The sequence below is a fragment of the Alligator sinensis genome, unplaced genomic scaffold (assembly GCF_000455745.1).
Source record: "Alligator sinensis unplaced genomic scaffold, ASM45574v1 scaffold941_1, whole genome shotgun sequence".
Taxonomy (NCBI): domain Eukaryota; kingdom Metazoa; phylum Chordata; order Crocodylia; family Alligatoridae; genus Alligator; species Alligator sinensis.
Genome location: NW_005842163.1, coordinates 823020 through 839375, shown reverse-complemented (window position 1 = coordinate 839375; position 16356 = coordinate 823020). Strand labels below are relative to the sequence as shown.

Sequence of the window (16356 nt, the reverse complement as noted above, 5' to 3'; positions counted from 1 at the left end):
CTTGGCGGGGGTTGGACTCGATGATCTGTTGAGGTCCCTCCTGACCTTAGCATCTATGAATATCTGTACTCTGCAGCTAAACAACTCCTATAGACTACCCCACTGTACCATTAGCCCTTCAAAGCAGATGGTGGCACTAAAACAAATAAAATCACCTGCATTTGGAAATGACCCAATTTTGGAAGAAATATTTTAATCAAACATGTGTTACAAGGTCCTATACCAGGGTAAGTGTGTGATATTCTATGGCCTAGCTGCTTGGACTAAATGGGTTAATGCATCCTTCTACTCTTGAAAGCTATGGCCTACCTTCTAGGGAGAACTACTGACACTGGCACCTGCCACAGTCTGTACAACAACGCTCAACACTGTCCCAAGCTTCATGCAAGCCTAGTCCCTGTAAACAAGTGCCAGGGTTGACCCATTTTGCCTACTAATTTCATGTTAATACTCATAAATTAATGCATAAAAGTCAGGTTTTTCCAAACAAGCATGTTAATAGTTAGAACAACATGTGGTTAAGTAAACCACAGCAGAATGAGTGAGTGGGAGAAATACAGCTGTATTGTGCAGACTGTCAAAGGTTCTTAGCTCACTTCTACCCAGGTTCCTATTTACACCTATGTAAAATGGTTGGAAAAAGCCAATGAGTTAGGAAAGATATATTTTATACAGTCATAAGAGACTGCACAGGGCTGTGGAGAATCAGGCGTGGAAATTCTTGCTGATGGCTAAACCAATGGCAAGAACTTACCTGAACAAGAAAACCTAAATGCTACCTGGCCTATGAATGGATATCTCAAAGGAACAGGTAGCATATTGCTAAATTACAAAAAAGTCCTTTGAGCTCAGCTCGAGCTTGAAAAAGCTCAGCCTACCTGCCTCTGAAGAGGCATTGTTTAGAAAGCAGTAAATGGTTGAAAGCCTGAACTGGACAGAGATGTGCCTTCTCCCATAGCAAATATGTCCACAAATGCCACAATGCCGATTCTTCTGGTGCAAGAGCTTTTGTACATAAAATATACCAACCTCTCAGCTGGCGCATCGTTTAAGAAAGAATAAAGGGAAACATATTGCATATTTGCAGGACATGTGACCCATGCAGAAATAGGACTGCTACTTTCTCAGCAGCTTTGAAGATTAAGTGCCTATCAGGGAATTAGTCACTACAATTAAAAAAGTAAACAGCTCCTCTTGTCCCTACAGATAACCAAGGAAGAAATTTTTGTTCAGCCCAAGGCCGACGTGCATATTTTTGCCATAAACAAACCCTGCATGTATTAAACTACCACTGAAATTTTTAACGTTGGGTGTGTTTAACTGAAAATATTTGAGATAGTGATGGTATACGAGCATTACTTTAGAAACAGACCATGTGATAACTATACTTAATAGATTTGCTGATCAGTTCAGCTCAGGAGAAATGATAAGGCAATCATCCTTGAAAATTACTGTAAAGCATTGATCTTTCCTACCTTCCATTCGAAATCCAGCTGTTTCATAGCTCGGTACACTTCGGCCATAATGTCATAAGGTTTGCTTTGACTGCGGATTCCTAGATGCCACTTGGCCTTTTTCACAGTCAGAGGTTTTGGCTTAGTAGTATTCAGAGCATCCAAAGGACACCTTGCTTTGGGACTGTCTGCTATTAGAGGAGGCATCCGCTCTGGGTGTGGTTTCACCCCAGGTGGGATATGCATAGTACTGTCATCCATAAATGAGCCAGTGGGGGGGCTGGAGGCGAGGTAGAACTCACTGGCTTGGTTCATGATTCTCCGATTGTCGATAACGAGGTGGTAAGCTACGGCAAGCTGGTCTTGTGGGTCACCGCTATACAAGCTGTTCATCACCTCTGACTCTGTGCATTCAAACTTCTCACACACTTCCCGCACCGCCTCGTCATCGATGACGTTGGCATCATAGGAAGGATCCTCCGGAAACAGGTAACTGGGCAACTCTTGTTTAAACCACTCGTGTTCTCTAAGGGAAAAAAAGAAATGAAACAGTGACTATAGAGCAAATGAGCCCTGCATCTACTCATGGACACCCGAGGCATGTCTCACTCTACGAACTACAGCCTAAAGGTGATACTACAAGCCAGAACCTCAGCTCACGTAATTGTAAACCGGCACTTTTTTCCATTTCAGTGGCAATACGGCGATCAACAGCAGTTGAAGATTGGATCTGTTACCTTTCATGATGTCTTGGTATTCAGTTAGCCACACTCTGCCTCAAGATATTGTTCTGGCCTGGGTGTAGCAGAGTTCAAAAAAGGAACGAATGTGAAAACGGAGTGATCATACAATGCCTTGATTTGACAGCTTGACCAACATTTGTTAACACGCAGATACCAACAGCGTGTGCTTCCTTCAGATCATGCTGCTGTAGTAGTTTGGGGTCTTTCTGATTTAACTGCTAACAAGTCTGCCCACTGTACAAAATGGTCACTGCAAAACAAGGCAGGACTCACTTGCAACCGCTGCGTGTGCAGCTTTCTTCTGCCTGTTAGGATCTCGACAGAAACCCACAAATATGTTAGATGGTTTTAGTTACTACTGTCCCGATGTGGATATAAAGCAATCAAGTTCAGATCTCCAGAGATATTGAGATGCCTACCTCCCAGGGATTGGCAAGAAAACAGGTGGGAGTTAGGTCCCTAAATATCTTGGAGAACTAAATTTCCACATCCCATTCTCAACCACAGTTCTTTCCCATGTGCTGCTTTTTTACATGTTATTAAATTCTGTCATCTAAGTGACTTGAGAAATAAAAACAGCATTTACAGCTTAGATTTTAATGGAAGGCGTACTATAAATCCACCATTTGCAAATGTATTACAAACCCAAGAATTCCTCAAAGTCTCACTAACATTTACACACACATTTTAAAGAACCACTTAGATTTAATGATTACTATAAATTTCACAAACTATACCTCATCTCTGTTTTACAACACACTTCTGTAAAATTACTCAGTTTGTAAGAATCTCTAATTCTGGCGGTCAGGCCTGCATTTTTAATTATATTGAAAGGTGCAAATCTCAGCTCAAGATCCCAATGCTCATGTTATCCTGAATTTGTGTGGTAATACGAGCTGGACAAGGTTCACCATCATCACATTATTCCTAGATGCAGAAACTAGATTGCATTTCAAAGTGAGCCACTTCCCCTCATTAAGACACATTATTTTCATTTCGAGTTAATTTCTACAACTAAATCTATGCATCCCACTTTTCTTGCTCTTATATGGGGTGGAGATCAGATTTTTAAGGACAATTTACATTCAACTAGAATACAGAAATAAAGAGAAATATTTCAATTAAGCTACAGCTGATGAAGACAGATTTATTCATAATATTGCATCATGTGGTTGCCTTTGTCAGGTAGTATTCAGGATGTTTTAGACCAGAGGCAGGCAAAGTCTGGCCCGCGGGCCAGATTGGGCCCACGGTGGGCTCCATTTCCCAGCAGCACTCTGCCCACGTTACTGTGGCCAGTTTCCATGAAGTGGGGCATGGTGGAAATGATCACAGGGGGCATGGTGGAAATGATAGCCTTCCTACTGTGGATGCTGAGCTGGTGCAAAACCAGCTAGAAAAGCCAGACATTTATAAGCCAGCAGGACCAGACGGACTTTACCTGAGAGTGCTGATGGCGCTGGCTGAGATCACTGCAGAAGCCCCGGCAAAGCTCTTTAAGAAATCGTGGCACACAAGGGAGATCCCTGAGGACTGGAAGAGGGCCAACATTGTGCCCATCTTCAAGAAGGGGAAGAAGGAGGACCTGGACAACTATAGGCCAGTCAGCCTAACCTCTTTCCCAGGGAAAATCGGGGACAAACTAATTAAAGAATCTATGTGCGATATGCTTGTTGAGGTTTAGATGCTGAACGACAGCCAGCATGGCATTGTCATGGGTAGGTCTTCTCTTACCGATCGCATCTCCTTCTACAAACAGGTCTCTCGCCACTTGGACGTGGGAGAGAAGGTCGACATTATATACCTAGACTTCCAAAAAGCTTTTGATCTAGTATCCCATGATATCCTTGTGGAAAAATTGGAAGACTGTGGGCTTAACTGCTCAACAGTTCAGCGGGTGGAAAACTGGCTGCATGGTGGGACCCAGAGAGTTCTCATGAACAGATCTGTGTCATCCTGGTGAGAAGTGGCCGGTGGTATCCCTCAGGGGTCCGTGCTTGGACTGGTGCTTTTCAATACCTTTACCAATGATTCGGATGTGGGGGTGAAAAGCTCGCTGGCCAAGTTTGCGGACGACACCAAGTTATGGGAGAGCGTGGCCACACCAGAAGACAGGCTGCAGATACAGGCGGACCTGGACAGGATGGAGAACTGGGCAGACCGGAACCAGATGAAGTTCAACACTCAGAAGCGTAAGGTGCTCCATCTGGGGGTGAACAATCCCCAACAAACCTACAGGCTTGGTGGAAACAATTTGACTTGCACCACGGCCGAAAGGGACCTAGGGGTAGTGATCGACCATCGCATGAACATGAGCTGGCAGTGCGATGCTGTGGCCAGCAGGGCAAGCAACACGCTGGCATGCATTAACCATTGCATCTCATGCAAAACTAAGGAAGTGATACTCCCACTGTACTCTGCACTGGTGAGACCGCAGGTGGAGTACTGCATCCAGTTTTGGGCGCCGCACTTCAACAAGGATTTGAAAAAACTTGAGAGGCTCTAAAGAAGAGCCACCTGTATAATCAGGGACTTGCAAGACAAGCCATACGAGGAGAGGCTGAGGGACTTGGGCCTCTTCAGCCTACAGAAGAGAAGGGTGAAAGGGAACTTGGTAGCGGCATAGCGCTACATCAGGGGAGTATATCAAGAACTTGGTGAACAGCTGTTCACCAGGGCACCCCTGGGGAGACCAGGACCAGTGGATACAAACTCCTGGGAGGGCGCTTCAGGCTCAATTCCAGGAAAAACACCTTCACAGTCAGGGTGTCCAGACTGTGGAATAAACCCCCTCCAGTAGTCCTACAGTCACCTACCCTGGAAATCTTCAAAAGGAGACTGGACAGTCACCTCACTGGGGTCACCTGACTCCACTTGTCTTTTCCTGCCTAGAACAGGAGGACTGGATCTGATGATCTACAAGGTCCCTTCCAGCCCCTAACAATCAAAAAGACCCCAGGAGTAGTGTGCCATGATAGCACGGGGCCAGGGTTTCCGTGGAGATCAGCCCCAGCAGCACTGGCAGGATGCGCAGCTGGGCCGGGAGCTGCTCTGGGGCTGGGATCTTGCAGTGCTGACAGCATGGTCCAGAGCTGTGACCCACTGCCCTCATGCCCTATGCAAGGATATGCACGGAGATCACAGTTCTGCCCTGGCTGCAGACCATGCTGTCACCAGTGCAAGGTCCCAGCCCCGGAGTAGCTCCCTACCCAGCTCCGCACCTTTCCAGCACTGCTGGGGCTGGTCTCCATGGAAACCCTGGCCCCACACTGTCATGGTGCTGCTGCTCCTGGGGTCTCCATGGAAACCGACTGCAGCAACATGGGCAGGGGCTGCCGGGAAATGGAGTCCAGCCACTGGCCGGATCACCATTTTGCCTACCTCTGCTTTAAACAATTCAATAATGCTATATAAAAAGTCCCAGTTACTTTCCAGAATACATATATGACCATTTGTAAGACATGCTATGTACCACAGCTTGCCTATCAGCCACGAGGTGTTTGCTGCGACTTGGGATGCTTGGCATTACCTCATGTCCTTGATAGTTGCTCGTTTAAGCGGGTCGACCTGCAGCATGTGCATGAGGAGAGTGGCAACGGACCGGTTGAGGTATTCGGGGATGTAAAATACGCCTCCACGGATCTTCTTAAAGAGTGTGGGTACGTGTTCATCATCAAATGGGAGAGTGCCGCAGAGAAGAGCATAGAGAATCACACCGCAGCTCCAGATATCCACCTCAGGGCCAGCATACAACCTAAACCGAGTGAAGGTAACAGAGAAGATTTCATCTCCCCGCTTTATCTGCTTCCCAATGTTTCTCAAGTCAGTCCGACGTGCTCTGTAGTACAGGGCAGAGGGCATCCATGTAGCAGGGTGGTCAAATGTTTCATGGCACCTCCCTGCACCTTGACCCCTGCAGTGGAGAGCACAGGCTGTGGCCGCTTCGTTCTGATGTTGCTGCAGATGATTTTAAAAGGCTAGGAGCCAGGTTTGCTAACAAGCCTTTCCAGCAGCTCTGTTAATGGGTTGCTCTCATGTTGCTGAAGGAGTCAAACAACAATATTGGGTCATCCACCAAGGCAGACATAACTACCAGCTGATATTATAGCTGTGTGTATTGATTTTCGGTTTAAGGAGCTTATACATTGGTATAAAAGCACTCCGGCTTTTGACAAGTTGTTAATTAGGTCCCTAGTTATTCCAAAGTTTTGGCATAACTGCTTTTTCACTACCATAGAGAAAGCTGCTCTGCTCTTTTTCCTGAACAAGGTTTTCAGCAGTTGGTCTCTAGACATACAAAGAATATCTCAATAATAGCCTCCATTTTCAGAAATGCTTGTCACCCAGCAGCTCCTATTGCTAGTGGACGTTGCTAAGTCTGTGGGAAACATGGCCAATTATTGACATGCCCAAGTGTGCCTACGACGAGGTCCTACTGCTGGCAGTCTTGGGACTCACGTACTTCTGCTAGCATTCAGACTGTACGATAATCCCCGATTTGATTTTTTTTTTAGAACCAAAATAAGGTACATCATCATTGCCTGACACTCTGTCCTTTCATGCTACAGCACAGCCTGAACCTTGAATCTGTCTGCATGCTCTGGTTTCCTATACAAATGACCACTCTCCATGCTATGTGGAATAGAACTACAAAGGTAACTCCAATAGGCTGCTCTCCCTTTCAAAACAGAGCATGCTGGGAAACCTTTCAAGTTTATAAAATAAGAGTCACTAGTAGTGTCTGGGAGAATTTCTGATGCAGGGAAGGTGGGGCACTGTAGAAAAGGCCTCACCAGATTAACCTGATTTGGAAATATAAGGGCATTTTTTTGGGGGGGGGGGGGGTGGTTTAAATTTATATTTGTTTCTTCTGTTAATAATAAAGGGTTTCCCTTGAGTCCTTGCAATGCTTAGTCTCTTCTCTCAGATTCAGAAGCCAGTACCTGGCTTGTCTGGCAATGCCTTATCTCATATGCTACATGAATGAAATAGTTTTTGCATTCTCTTAAAGGTTACGTGGGAAGGGTAAGCTTGAATTGAAGCTGTTTGGAGCTAGGATAGCAATGGACTCTGGCTTTGCTCCCTCTCTGGCCAGTATGACCCATTCATCCCTGTAACTGAGCTATTGCAACAACTAGTTTTGCTGGTGGTAGTCCAATTCCTAGAATATCATGCCACATTTTGCCCTGGCATAGAGTGAATGATCTTAATCAAAACAAGTCAGCTTGAACTAAGTGCTCTGTTGGTAGGCTGCTGCAAGTCTGATACGGAGTAAAAGCACTGGGATTTTGCTACGCTAACAGGCAAACAAGACATGATTAAAAAAAATAAATGATGGGTGACTGGGAAGAATGTGGTCAAGAGGAATACGGACATGACTTGAGAGGTATATCTGCACTGTACAATGTAGTGGCCTGTAAAGAAAACCAAATTGACTCAGGTATTTCTACTTGACTCTGTATTGCACTGTGTAGGCTTGTCCTAAATTAGGAAATCCTTGTTTTTAATCTTGATTCTGCCACTGACTGACTGCACAGAATGGGGCAAATTAATTCATGACTCCATGACTTTGTTTCTCCGACTGTAAAAAGAGAAAGGCAGTCATTCCATGTGAATATGAGGGAAATAAATTCATATGCATGCAGTGTTTTGAATATGTAACGTGCTATACAGCTGCTGAATACCAGCAGCACTGCAGTGCGTGACAACAGATTTTTGTTTCTCATTAACGTAACAGGAAGTTATGATGGCAGCAACCTATTCATTGGAATAAAAATGGCTTAAAACAAAGCAGGAGACAAGATTTCTCAGATGGAGTAGCTGTCAAGCTATGGGAAGGTGGTAAGTGAACCTGGTTGTTTTATTAGTAAATAGCTTTCCTTCCCCACACAGCATTTTGTATTATAGATACAGACAATGTCAAAGATGGATGAATACACATTTTTAGAGGACTGGGAGAAGCAGCCTCTTTGAATGTAAAAAGCAATTAGTTAGGGTCAAAAATGTATTTTTTCTATTCTTTAATTTGATATATGCCAACAAACATTTGCTCTCTAATAACTCCTTAAAAATATTTATATTCAGGAACACAGTATTACCAGTTTTAACATCAAAAAAAGAAGCCATCAACAGGCCTTTTGGTTTTAAAACTAGTTCAGTTCAGTATTTAAAAATGCGGGGAAAGATTCTGTCATTTTTTCCAGCTGTGAAAAGCTGTTCATGAGGCAAGAATAAATGCAAGAGTCCCACCCATATGCCTACTTTGATTACGGTGAGTTTTTCCCCCCCAGTTGTATATCTAGGGGATCGGACTTGAGGATCTGTTCAGGTCCCTTCCGACCCTAGAAACTATATCCTACCTTCCAGAAATGACTTCAGGAGCTGCATAGTTTGGGGAACCACAACTCGTTCGCAGAAATTCCCCGTCCGACATCATGTTAGACAACCCTTCAAAAACAAACAAAAATGCATAGTCTGACATCACAATAGAGGACCGTAAAAAACCAAGATTCTTATAGAATGGATCACAAGCTTTGAAAAGAAGGGAAAAAGAAGTAGAAAAGGAAGGATATGATAAAAAAATACATTTGTGGGGCATTACTTCTTATGAATGATTAAAAAATTGTTTATCAGATGCCTCAATCTGGTAATGAGCGTTATTAATATTATGTTAAGTAGTAGCGTCACTTGAAGCTTCCAGTCACTGTTCATTTGTAAAATAAAATGACCCCCAACAGGCACTACAAAAGGAACAGGCATATGAGATTAGATGTTAAGGGGCCAAAGTCATTCCTGAGATAACTGCACGGAAGTCTGCCATGAATATTAATGAGCTAAATATACATTTCACTGTAATTTCTCTTGCTACTTCATTGTTAGAAAACTCATTTACTTTATAGCACAAACACAAAAGCTCTCTACCTATTAAACTGTTCTTGGAGGGACACAACTTACAAAGTTGGGCTTTTCAAGTCAAGAAATTGCTAGTGGCTCTAAAAACAGACTCTGGGTTTTGTAAAGCATGTTACACTGACAGCAAGTGGCTTGTAGCTGGCTACATTTCTGGAATGCTGTTGGGGTCACATACCAAAATCAGCTATCTTGGCATTCATGTGTGCATCTAGCAGCACATTCTCTGGTTTCAGGTCTCTGTGGACAACCATATGCCTGTGACAGTAATCCACTGCAGAGAGAATCTGCTGGAAAAGGCGTCTAGCTTCTGCCTCTTCGACCTATAAAACACAGGGGAAACCGTGTTAAACGTTTATCTGAAACTTGACCTGGCAATAAAAGCTTTGGTTCAGTAAAAAGCCAAAAAGTTTTATGAATCTCAGGTAAAATTACAATAAACTTATTACAGCACTGTAAGCCAAACCAGGATATAAAGCTATTTTTTCCCCTTGCATTTGAAAATGCATTTGTGTTTTGAAATAATAAAGCTTATAACTAGCTGTAATGACATGAAAGGAGGAAAAGCTAAATTTAGATTTAGGCTATTAGGGAGAACTGCAGAATAGTGAGTGCTATTAGAGAGTAGCCTGGCTTCTCAAGGGAATCTATAGGAGCTTTATTATGTGGGGAATATGGACAAAGCATGGCACAATATTCAGTAGAGACCAGTTCAGCACCCAGAGACTATGCACTGGCTTTGTAAAGGTTACAGAGGCAGCAGGTCTATGACTCTATAATCAGGAAAAGAATGAGAAGGGAAATTAGTAATATGATAGGTTTAAGTATATCGATAATTTTATCATCATTTCTTCCGTGAAAAAATTACCTTTCAAAGTTCGGAAAGGTCCTAACTTAGTATTTGAGAAACCAAGTAATCTCTATAAACTGGAAAAAAAATGCTTAAAATCAGAATTTTTTTGCTGAATTTAAATAGACTATTTTCAGAAATAGCTCATTTTCAGAAAACAGTTTAGTACCGAATGTATCTTGTGGCAATACAAAAAAGAGCCCATTAATACTGTGAGCTGAGATTCTACCAGCCTAATTCTGGGACCTCTCCCCCTCACCCCTCATTAGTCCACCTGGCATTTTCCTGTCCCTCGACCTATCAGAAGCATCAAGATAAGGGAATAACTAGTGATTTTTTGTGTGTGTAACTTTAGCAGGCGTTTTTTTCTTTTTTTGCAAAAAATGATATGCGGTCTTTGGCTCTTTTGTTGTAACACATCATGGAGTGATTGGTAAAAGATGTGCACAACTATCTCAGGTCAAATACAAGGGATTCCAGATGGGAACACTAGGAATCCAGTTCTATTTTTGGCCGTAACAACCTTAGAAGTGCCTCGCTTAGCTAATCCATGTTATTGCTAAGCACTATCCTCTTCCCCACAAATATTTGGGTTGACACGACACTGCTACTTACACGTCCATGCTTACAGATGTAATCAAATAATTCGCCACCAGATACATATTCCATTACCATGAAAAAATCAGTTGGAGTGCTGATAACCTGGTACCTTTAAAAGAAAAGAAAGGTTTTAGAAAGACCTTCTTAGGAAGAACAGGGAAATATTTTTAAATAGGTTATTAGAAAGTTTCTAGAAAAGAGCATCGATCTTATATTAATTATTATATTAATGTATTGATCTTATATTAATTATTGCTTTCCATTTCTGAAAAGCAGGCTCTTGTATTGCAAGATGCAAACAAAGGAACACAATCTCTTTCTGTGGTCTCTTGAAAGGATCTGTTTCACAGATTTACCTTTTTTTCTTAAGCTTTAATATAATCCTTTGAAGTCTCTGCTAGATAAGCCTATGTGTAGGACTAACCTGATTTTCATATTTCCTTTTGGGCCAAGATTTACAGCAATGCCTTAAGAAGCAGGCTGCATTCAAATGCAAGAAAGAACACTGGACAGATATTTGGCTGGGGTGATATGACCCCGACACCCGTTCCTGCCCGGGGCAGGCGGTCGGACCTGATGATCCGTTTAGGTCCCTTCCGACCCTAAGCATTATGGTACTATGATACTGTGAACATTTGAACTCGTTTTCTTTTCTCCACATCCTGAGGATCCAGGACAAAAGAACTCTGGATGTCAGTAGGAGAGTCTTTCAAAAATACCAAAAAAATTATGGAAAGAATGTAAAAAATGTAAAATGTAAATTCTAAAATAAAAATAGAAACGGTGTTTAAAATAACCCTAATCTTACAAATCCATTATCTACCCTCACGCAAGAACTGCGAACAAAGTCTGTACATATACCCTAATTGCAAATGAAGTCTGTCCGTGCCCTAATTCCCAGAACGACACAAACTGGCATAAGTCCATTGGCCTTAATGGAACTACAGCAATTTAGAAAAACATTGGCTAATGATCCAGCCTGTTTTTCTTTTACCCAAATGATGTGTTTGCATTGCTCATTGCTGGATTTCTTCAGCCTGTAAATTTTATTTGAAGTGATAATATTTCCTTGAAGAGATTTGGAATGTAAATTCCTGATGTGGGGTAAAACCTTCAAAAGTTAAGAAAACCTTACAGGAGTGCTTTGAGATCCTGAAATCCATCTGATTACTGTCACAGTCTCTGATAACTTATTACTATAAACAGGGGGGGGAAAAAAAACCCAATTAAAAAGGGAAAGTGTATGTACTGGAGTTCTCACTTGCCTTTCTAACTAACTTCTAGATTCTGTTACCTTAGATCAGGCTTATATTCTTCGCTTAGAAAAGAAAATACAGCCTAAAATTAAATCTATGACAAATGTGTGAACAGGTGTGAGTCTGTAGGGTGCCAGAAGCATCTCTAAGGGGCAATTTATGTTGTTTGATTCATGAGATGGTCCCAATCTGTTCTTATACCAGTGTGTGCTACTGTGGAGTAACTATCAACAGATACTCCAGAGTTAGTCATTTAATTGGACGAAGAATTTGGCCCTTTGCCTGTAAGAACAATGTACTCACTAAATCTCTCACCAGTTTTAAGGGTGATCTAAACAGCAGATCACCCTTCCAACTGCTATTCAACAACTTTGTCAGAACTGAAAAATGTGGCAGGCTACTACTGTGGCTCAAATAAAGTTTTGAGACTTCTGACTATTAACTTCAGTAATCAGACTAGACCTTTATAGGGGAGATACATAGTTACCCTGTGGTATACAAAATTAAGGGCTTTGTTACACCTTAAGCTGTGAGCCACACAAATGTTGATTGGTGTTATTGCTAGCTCGAGTTTGGAGCAGTTATACCCTTGGTCTAGACACCTTCTCTGGTTGTCCCCCTCCTGCAGACCTGTGACTAGCCACTAGAAGCCTGGTGAATAGGAGGACTTGGAGATGCAGCTGTGAGTTGCTACTAGAGGGCTGGTAAGGCAGGACAGGCATCTATCCCTGCTCTACAGGCGGGGGGGGAAGAGATCCTGGGATACTGGAGGACTTCAACTTGGGCAGAGCACCTAAATGGAACAGAAGCTGGGTAGTACGGATTAGAGATAACCCTGCCCTGGAGTGGTGTAACTTTGACCTCCATAACAAGTGCTTCAAACCACTTTAAGGTGTTAATGTGCAGACAGTCCAGGGGGTAAGAGGTCCAGAAGCAGCCCAAAATTACTGTGTAACAAGGCTCTAAGTGTCAGTCTTGAAAACACTTGCCTGAAAGAGAGTATGGTTATTTTCATTTCCTGGTTGTCAAGCCATTAGTTCATGAATCCTATTGACTTACGACCAGCATTTCATCTTCTGAACCTGATTGTGCATGTATTTCTCAAGCAAAATTCTCAATACAGTACAGGAAGATGAAGCGAAAACAGGAGGGAGAACAATACCTCCCACTGAGTCCTACGAGCAGGCGACGGGCTATCGGTTCACATGGAGATCGTGACTACTTCGCAGAAGCCTAAGGAGTTTGCATAGGTGACAATGTCTTTGATAGAAAAAAAATCAATTAAAAGGGAAAGTGTATGTACTGGAGCTCTCACTTGCCTTTCTAACTAACTTCTAGATTAGGATCTTGAAGACGTTGGAAGATTTGGCAGCAAAAACCTGACTACATGCTTTAAGTGCAAGGGTTACTGTCAGGAATCTCAATGAAGTCAAGTCAAATTAAGAACATACATCTGTGGAGGGTAAAGGACTTATTTTATAGCTTGTGTAGAGTCACAACCAGAACTGGACAAAAATAGCTGGATTCAAAGCCCTTTCCAGACACCTGATAGCCCAGAATTGCCATGCTGAAGCCTTTGAAATCAATGGTAGATTGGCACTGATTTCACTGAGCTTTGGATCAGTTTTCCAAGGAAGAGAAGTGCCAATTAACTTGCTAAGTATTACAAAACACTTTGAATAAACAGTGAATTCTATTCAACCCGTCCTGTTCTCTGTCATACTTGTCTATATGCAAAAAAAAAATTATACTTACACAAAATAAAGTAATGAGTGATTTACTAAAACAGGATCCAGTCAAGAAAACACCTTCTTGACTGGAATAAAACTGAAATACGCTATGAACAGATGGGAGCAGGAGCATGGGTACTTACAGTTTGATAATATGAGGGTGCCGAAAGAGTTTTAGATTTTGAATTTCTCTTTTGATTTTCCCAACCACATCCAAGCTGCGAATTTTCTGTCTGTTTAAAATTTTTACTGCTACTTTATGCCCCGTCAGCTGGTGTTCTCCAACTAATGGAAAGAGAATATTACAATGTCACTAAAGAGAAAGCTATGACTTGTAGAAGTTAGGATGCTGAAACAGGTGGTTTTTAAGGATAAAATGCAGCAGGGTCATACCGAGTAAAGCAAAAGACAAGGTTGGGGACTCTTAGGTCTACCCAGCAGACTACTGCTTTGATTTCACGGCACAGAGGATTAATATAGAAAGGTCACCTCTAGTTACTGATACAGGTCCAGCTCAGGTCGGCATGCTCTCCTGAAGATGATTCAGTTCCCTAGATTAAATGATTTTGGTAATGTCCATCCACTGCCCAACTGACTTTACACCTCAGCCCAGATGTGAATCTCAGCACAAAACCCAAATACACTTTGAAAAAAAGCCTTGGAACGTAAAAGGATAAGGGGCACTGAAACTCAGCACATGTCCTACAGTTTGGTTTCTGAGGCAGTCTTTCACCTTGAATCTGTGAAAGGGCTGAGCATGTGATGTTCTCATAGCTCCTCCACCCTTTGCCTGGGGAGAGAGATTGGACCTCAATGTCTCTGGAGTCCCATAAAGACCACTCAAAATCCTGCAAGCTCTGCTGGAGGATCCTCAGCCCGTTAAAACAGTTTTTGGTATAAACATTTTACCTTGGAATCGAAAAGGCGTATAAAAGTTTTCTATTCGTATTTTATATGTCACCCTTTGGGCCCTATGAATACTGCCAACCAAACTCATCACACTATAACCACGTGGTCCCGTCTCAGAAGCTCCACACAGGCATTCATTATTTAAAGAATTTAGTGAACACATAGAAAGATCAGCATTTATTTTAGAAAAATCAGGCAACAGATTGTATGCTGCCATTGCTTTGCTGTACGTAAGGTCCTCTGGGAAGCTTGCCTTCACTTATGGGAAAGAGCTTCCAAAAGACCAGGGAAGAAACGTACTAACACAAGGTCTACATAACATCTAAATTCCACATAGGTCTCAGCGAACTTATACGCTGAAGTAGGACTTAAGTCAGGGGTGGGCAATTATTTGGGCCCGTGGACCACATAGGCTGTTCTAGGGAGCTGCCGCGGGCTGGCTGGCACCTCTACCCCCTCCCCGGAACATCCCAGAGCCCGCGCACCCTGCGACTCCTCCCCGACCGTCAACAGCACATAGCCCCAGCCCCGACTCTGGCTTGCCCCGCACCTCCTGCGGCCCCCCTGCCCATGCTGAACAGCGCCTGGGCAGGAGCTGCTGCTCGTTGCGGGGGAAAAGTGAGCCCTCCTCCTCACCGCTGTCAGGCACTTCTTACTGAAGCTGGCTGGAGCCCGTGCCCGGGCTGCCCTGAGGCTCCTCTCTGCCGCCGTCACCACTGCCTCCAGGCCGCCCAGTGGGGCAGCAGTGGCAGTGCAGAGGGGGCCACAGGGCAGCCCGGGCGTGGGCTCCAGGCGGCTGCAGCAAGAAGGGCTTGGCAGTAGCAATGGGATGGGGCTGCTTTTTGCCCATGCCGAGCAGCAGCTTCTGCCCTCCAAAAGCAGTCCAGCTGTGGAGCCACCCCAGCCCTGTTGCATGCCCAAGGGGTGGCGGGATGCACCGCAGGCTGGAAAGCACCTGCCAGGCGGGACTGAGGGACCCACTGCAGGCTGGACAAAGTGCTTGAGGGCCGTATTTTGCCCACCCCTGACTCATGTGATTCATGAGCCTTAAACTAGCCCTTTCGGCAAAAATAAATTTCAGTGCAGTCTGAATAACTAAGAACATTGGCAAATTTGACACCGTTATCGTGTCTCTGAAGTATACTACTTTAACCATATAGTCCCAGAACACGAGAGGTAGACTCCTCCATTAAAAATCCTCCATTCTAGGAGGTTCCTGGCCGAGATACAGGACCTCCACTTAACCCAGGAGGTGCACGGTCCCACCAGAGGAAATGCCCTGTTGGACCTGGTCCTGGCCACAGGTGATGATCTGGTAAGGGGGCTCCAAGTACTTGACCACCTGGGTGATAGTGATCATTGCTTGCTGGAATTCATCATCCAGCGCAGGGTGACAAGGGCCTGCAGCAAGGCAGTAGCCCTAGACTTCAAGAGGGCCAACTTCAATGAGTTGAGATTGGTGGGAGATGCACTGGGGTTCTCGAGGGCAGGGGAACTCAGTGCCCAAGATGAGTGGTCGTTCCTTAAAGAGACAATACTCAGGGCCCAAAGGGTGACAATCCTAACAAGAAGCAAGGGGGCAAGAGTGCCCAAAAGCCTCCCTGGTTCACCAAGGATGAGGAATGCCTGGTTGTCAAAAAAGAAGGCGTACACCCGGTGGAAGGCGGGGGCTATCTCCAAAGAGGAGTATACCTCCACTGCTCGGGCCTGTAGGGGGGCTGTTAGGAAAGCTAAGGTGGACATAGAGCTAGGACTAGCGTCCAAGATCAAGGATAATAAAAAGTCCTTTTTCAAATATATAGGGAGGATGAAGAAGGCACTGGGAAATGTGGGGCCCCTGCAAGATATGCTGGGCAATCTGGTGGTTGCGCCAGAGGAGAAGGCAGACATCTTTAACAAATTCTT

The 16356-nt window shown here is 43.8% G+C and overlaps 1 protein-coding gene and 1 long non-coding RNA gene across 4 annotated transcripts in view; one reads left to right on the top strand and one right to left on the bottom strand.

The window, feature by feature from the left end:
- The window catches only part of PRKAA2 (protein kinase AMP-activated catalytic subunit alpha 2), a 36501-nt gene that overhangs the window by 10322 nt on the left and 9823 nt on the right, over window positions 1–16356 (bottom strand). For 2 of the 3 annotated variants that reach the window (XM_025206580.1, XM_025206578.1), the window contains exons 2-7: window positions 13686–13827; window positions 10572–10665; window positions 9285–9429; window positions 8557–8644; window positions 5727–5951; window positions 1476–1980 (exon numbers count right to left, since the gene is read on the bottom strand). In XM_025206580.1, coding sequence (XP_025062365.1) covers window positions 1476–1980; window positions 5727–5951; window positions 8557–8644; window positions 9285–9429; window positions 10572–10631 — 1023 coding nt within the window. In that variant the 5' untranslated portion in view covers window positions 10632–10665; window positions 13686–13827. Of the gene's footprint in view, window positions 1–1475; window positions 1981–5726; window positions 5952–8556; window positions 8645–9284; window positions 9430–10571; window positions 10666–13685; window positions 15117–16356 lie in introns of those variants that run through there. The other variant, XM_025206579.1, reaches the window with a different exon arrangement.
- LOC112550607 lies at window positions 7275–11224 on the top strand. Its single transcript, XR_003094540.1, has 3 exons — window positions 7275–7583; window positions 7935–8038; window positions 11010–11224. It is a non-coding gene; the product is annotated as an uncharacterized LOC112550607 (long non-coding RNA).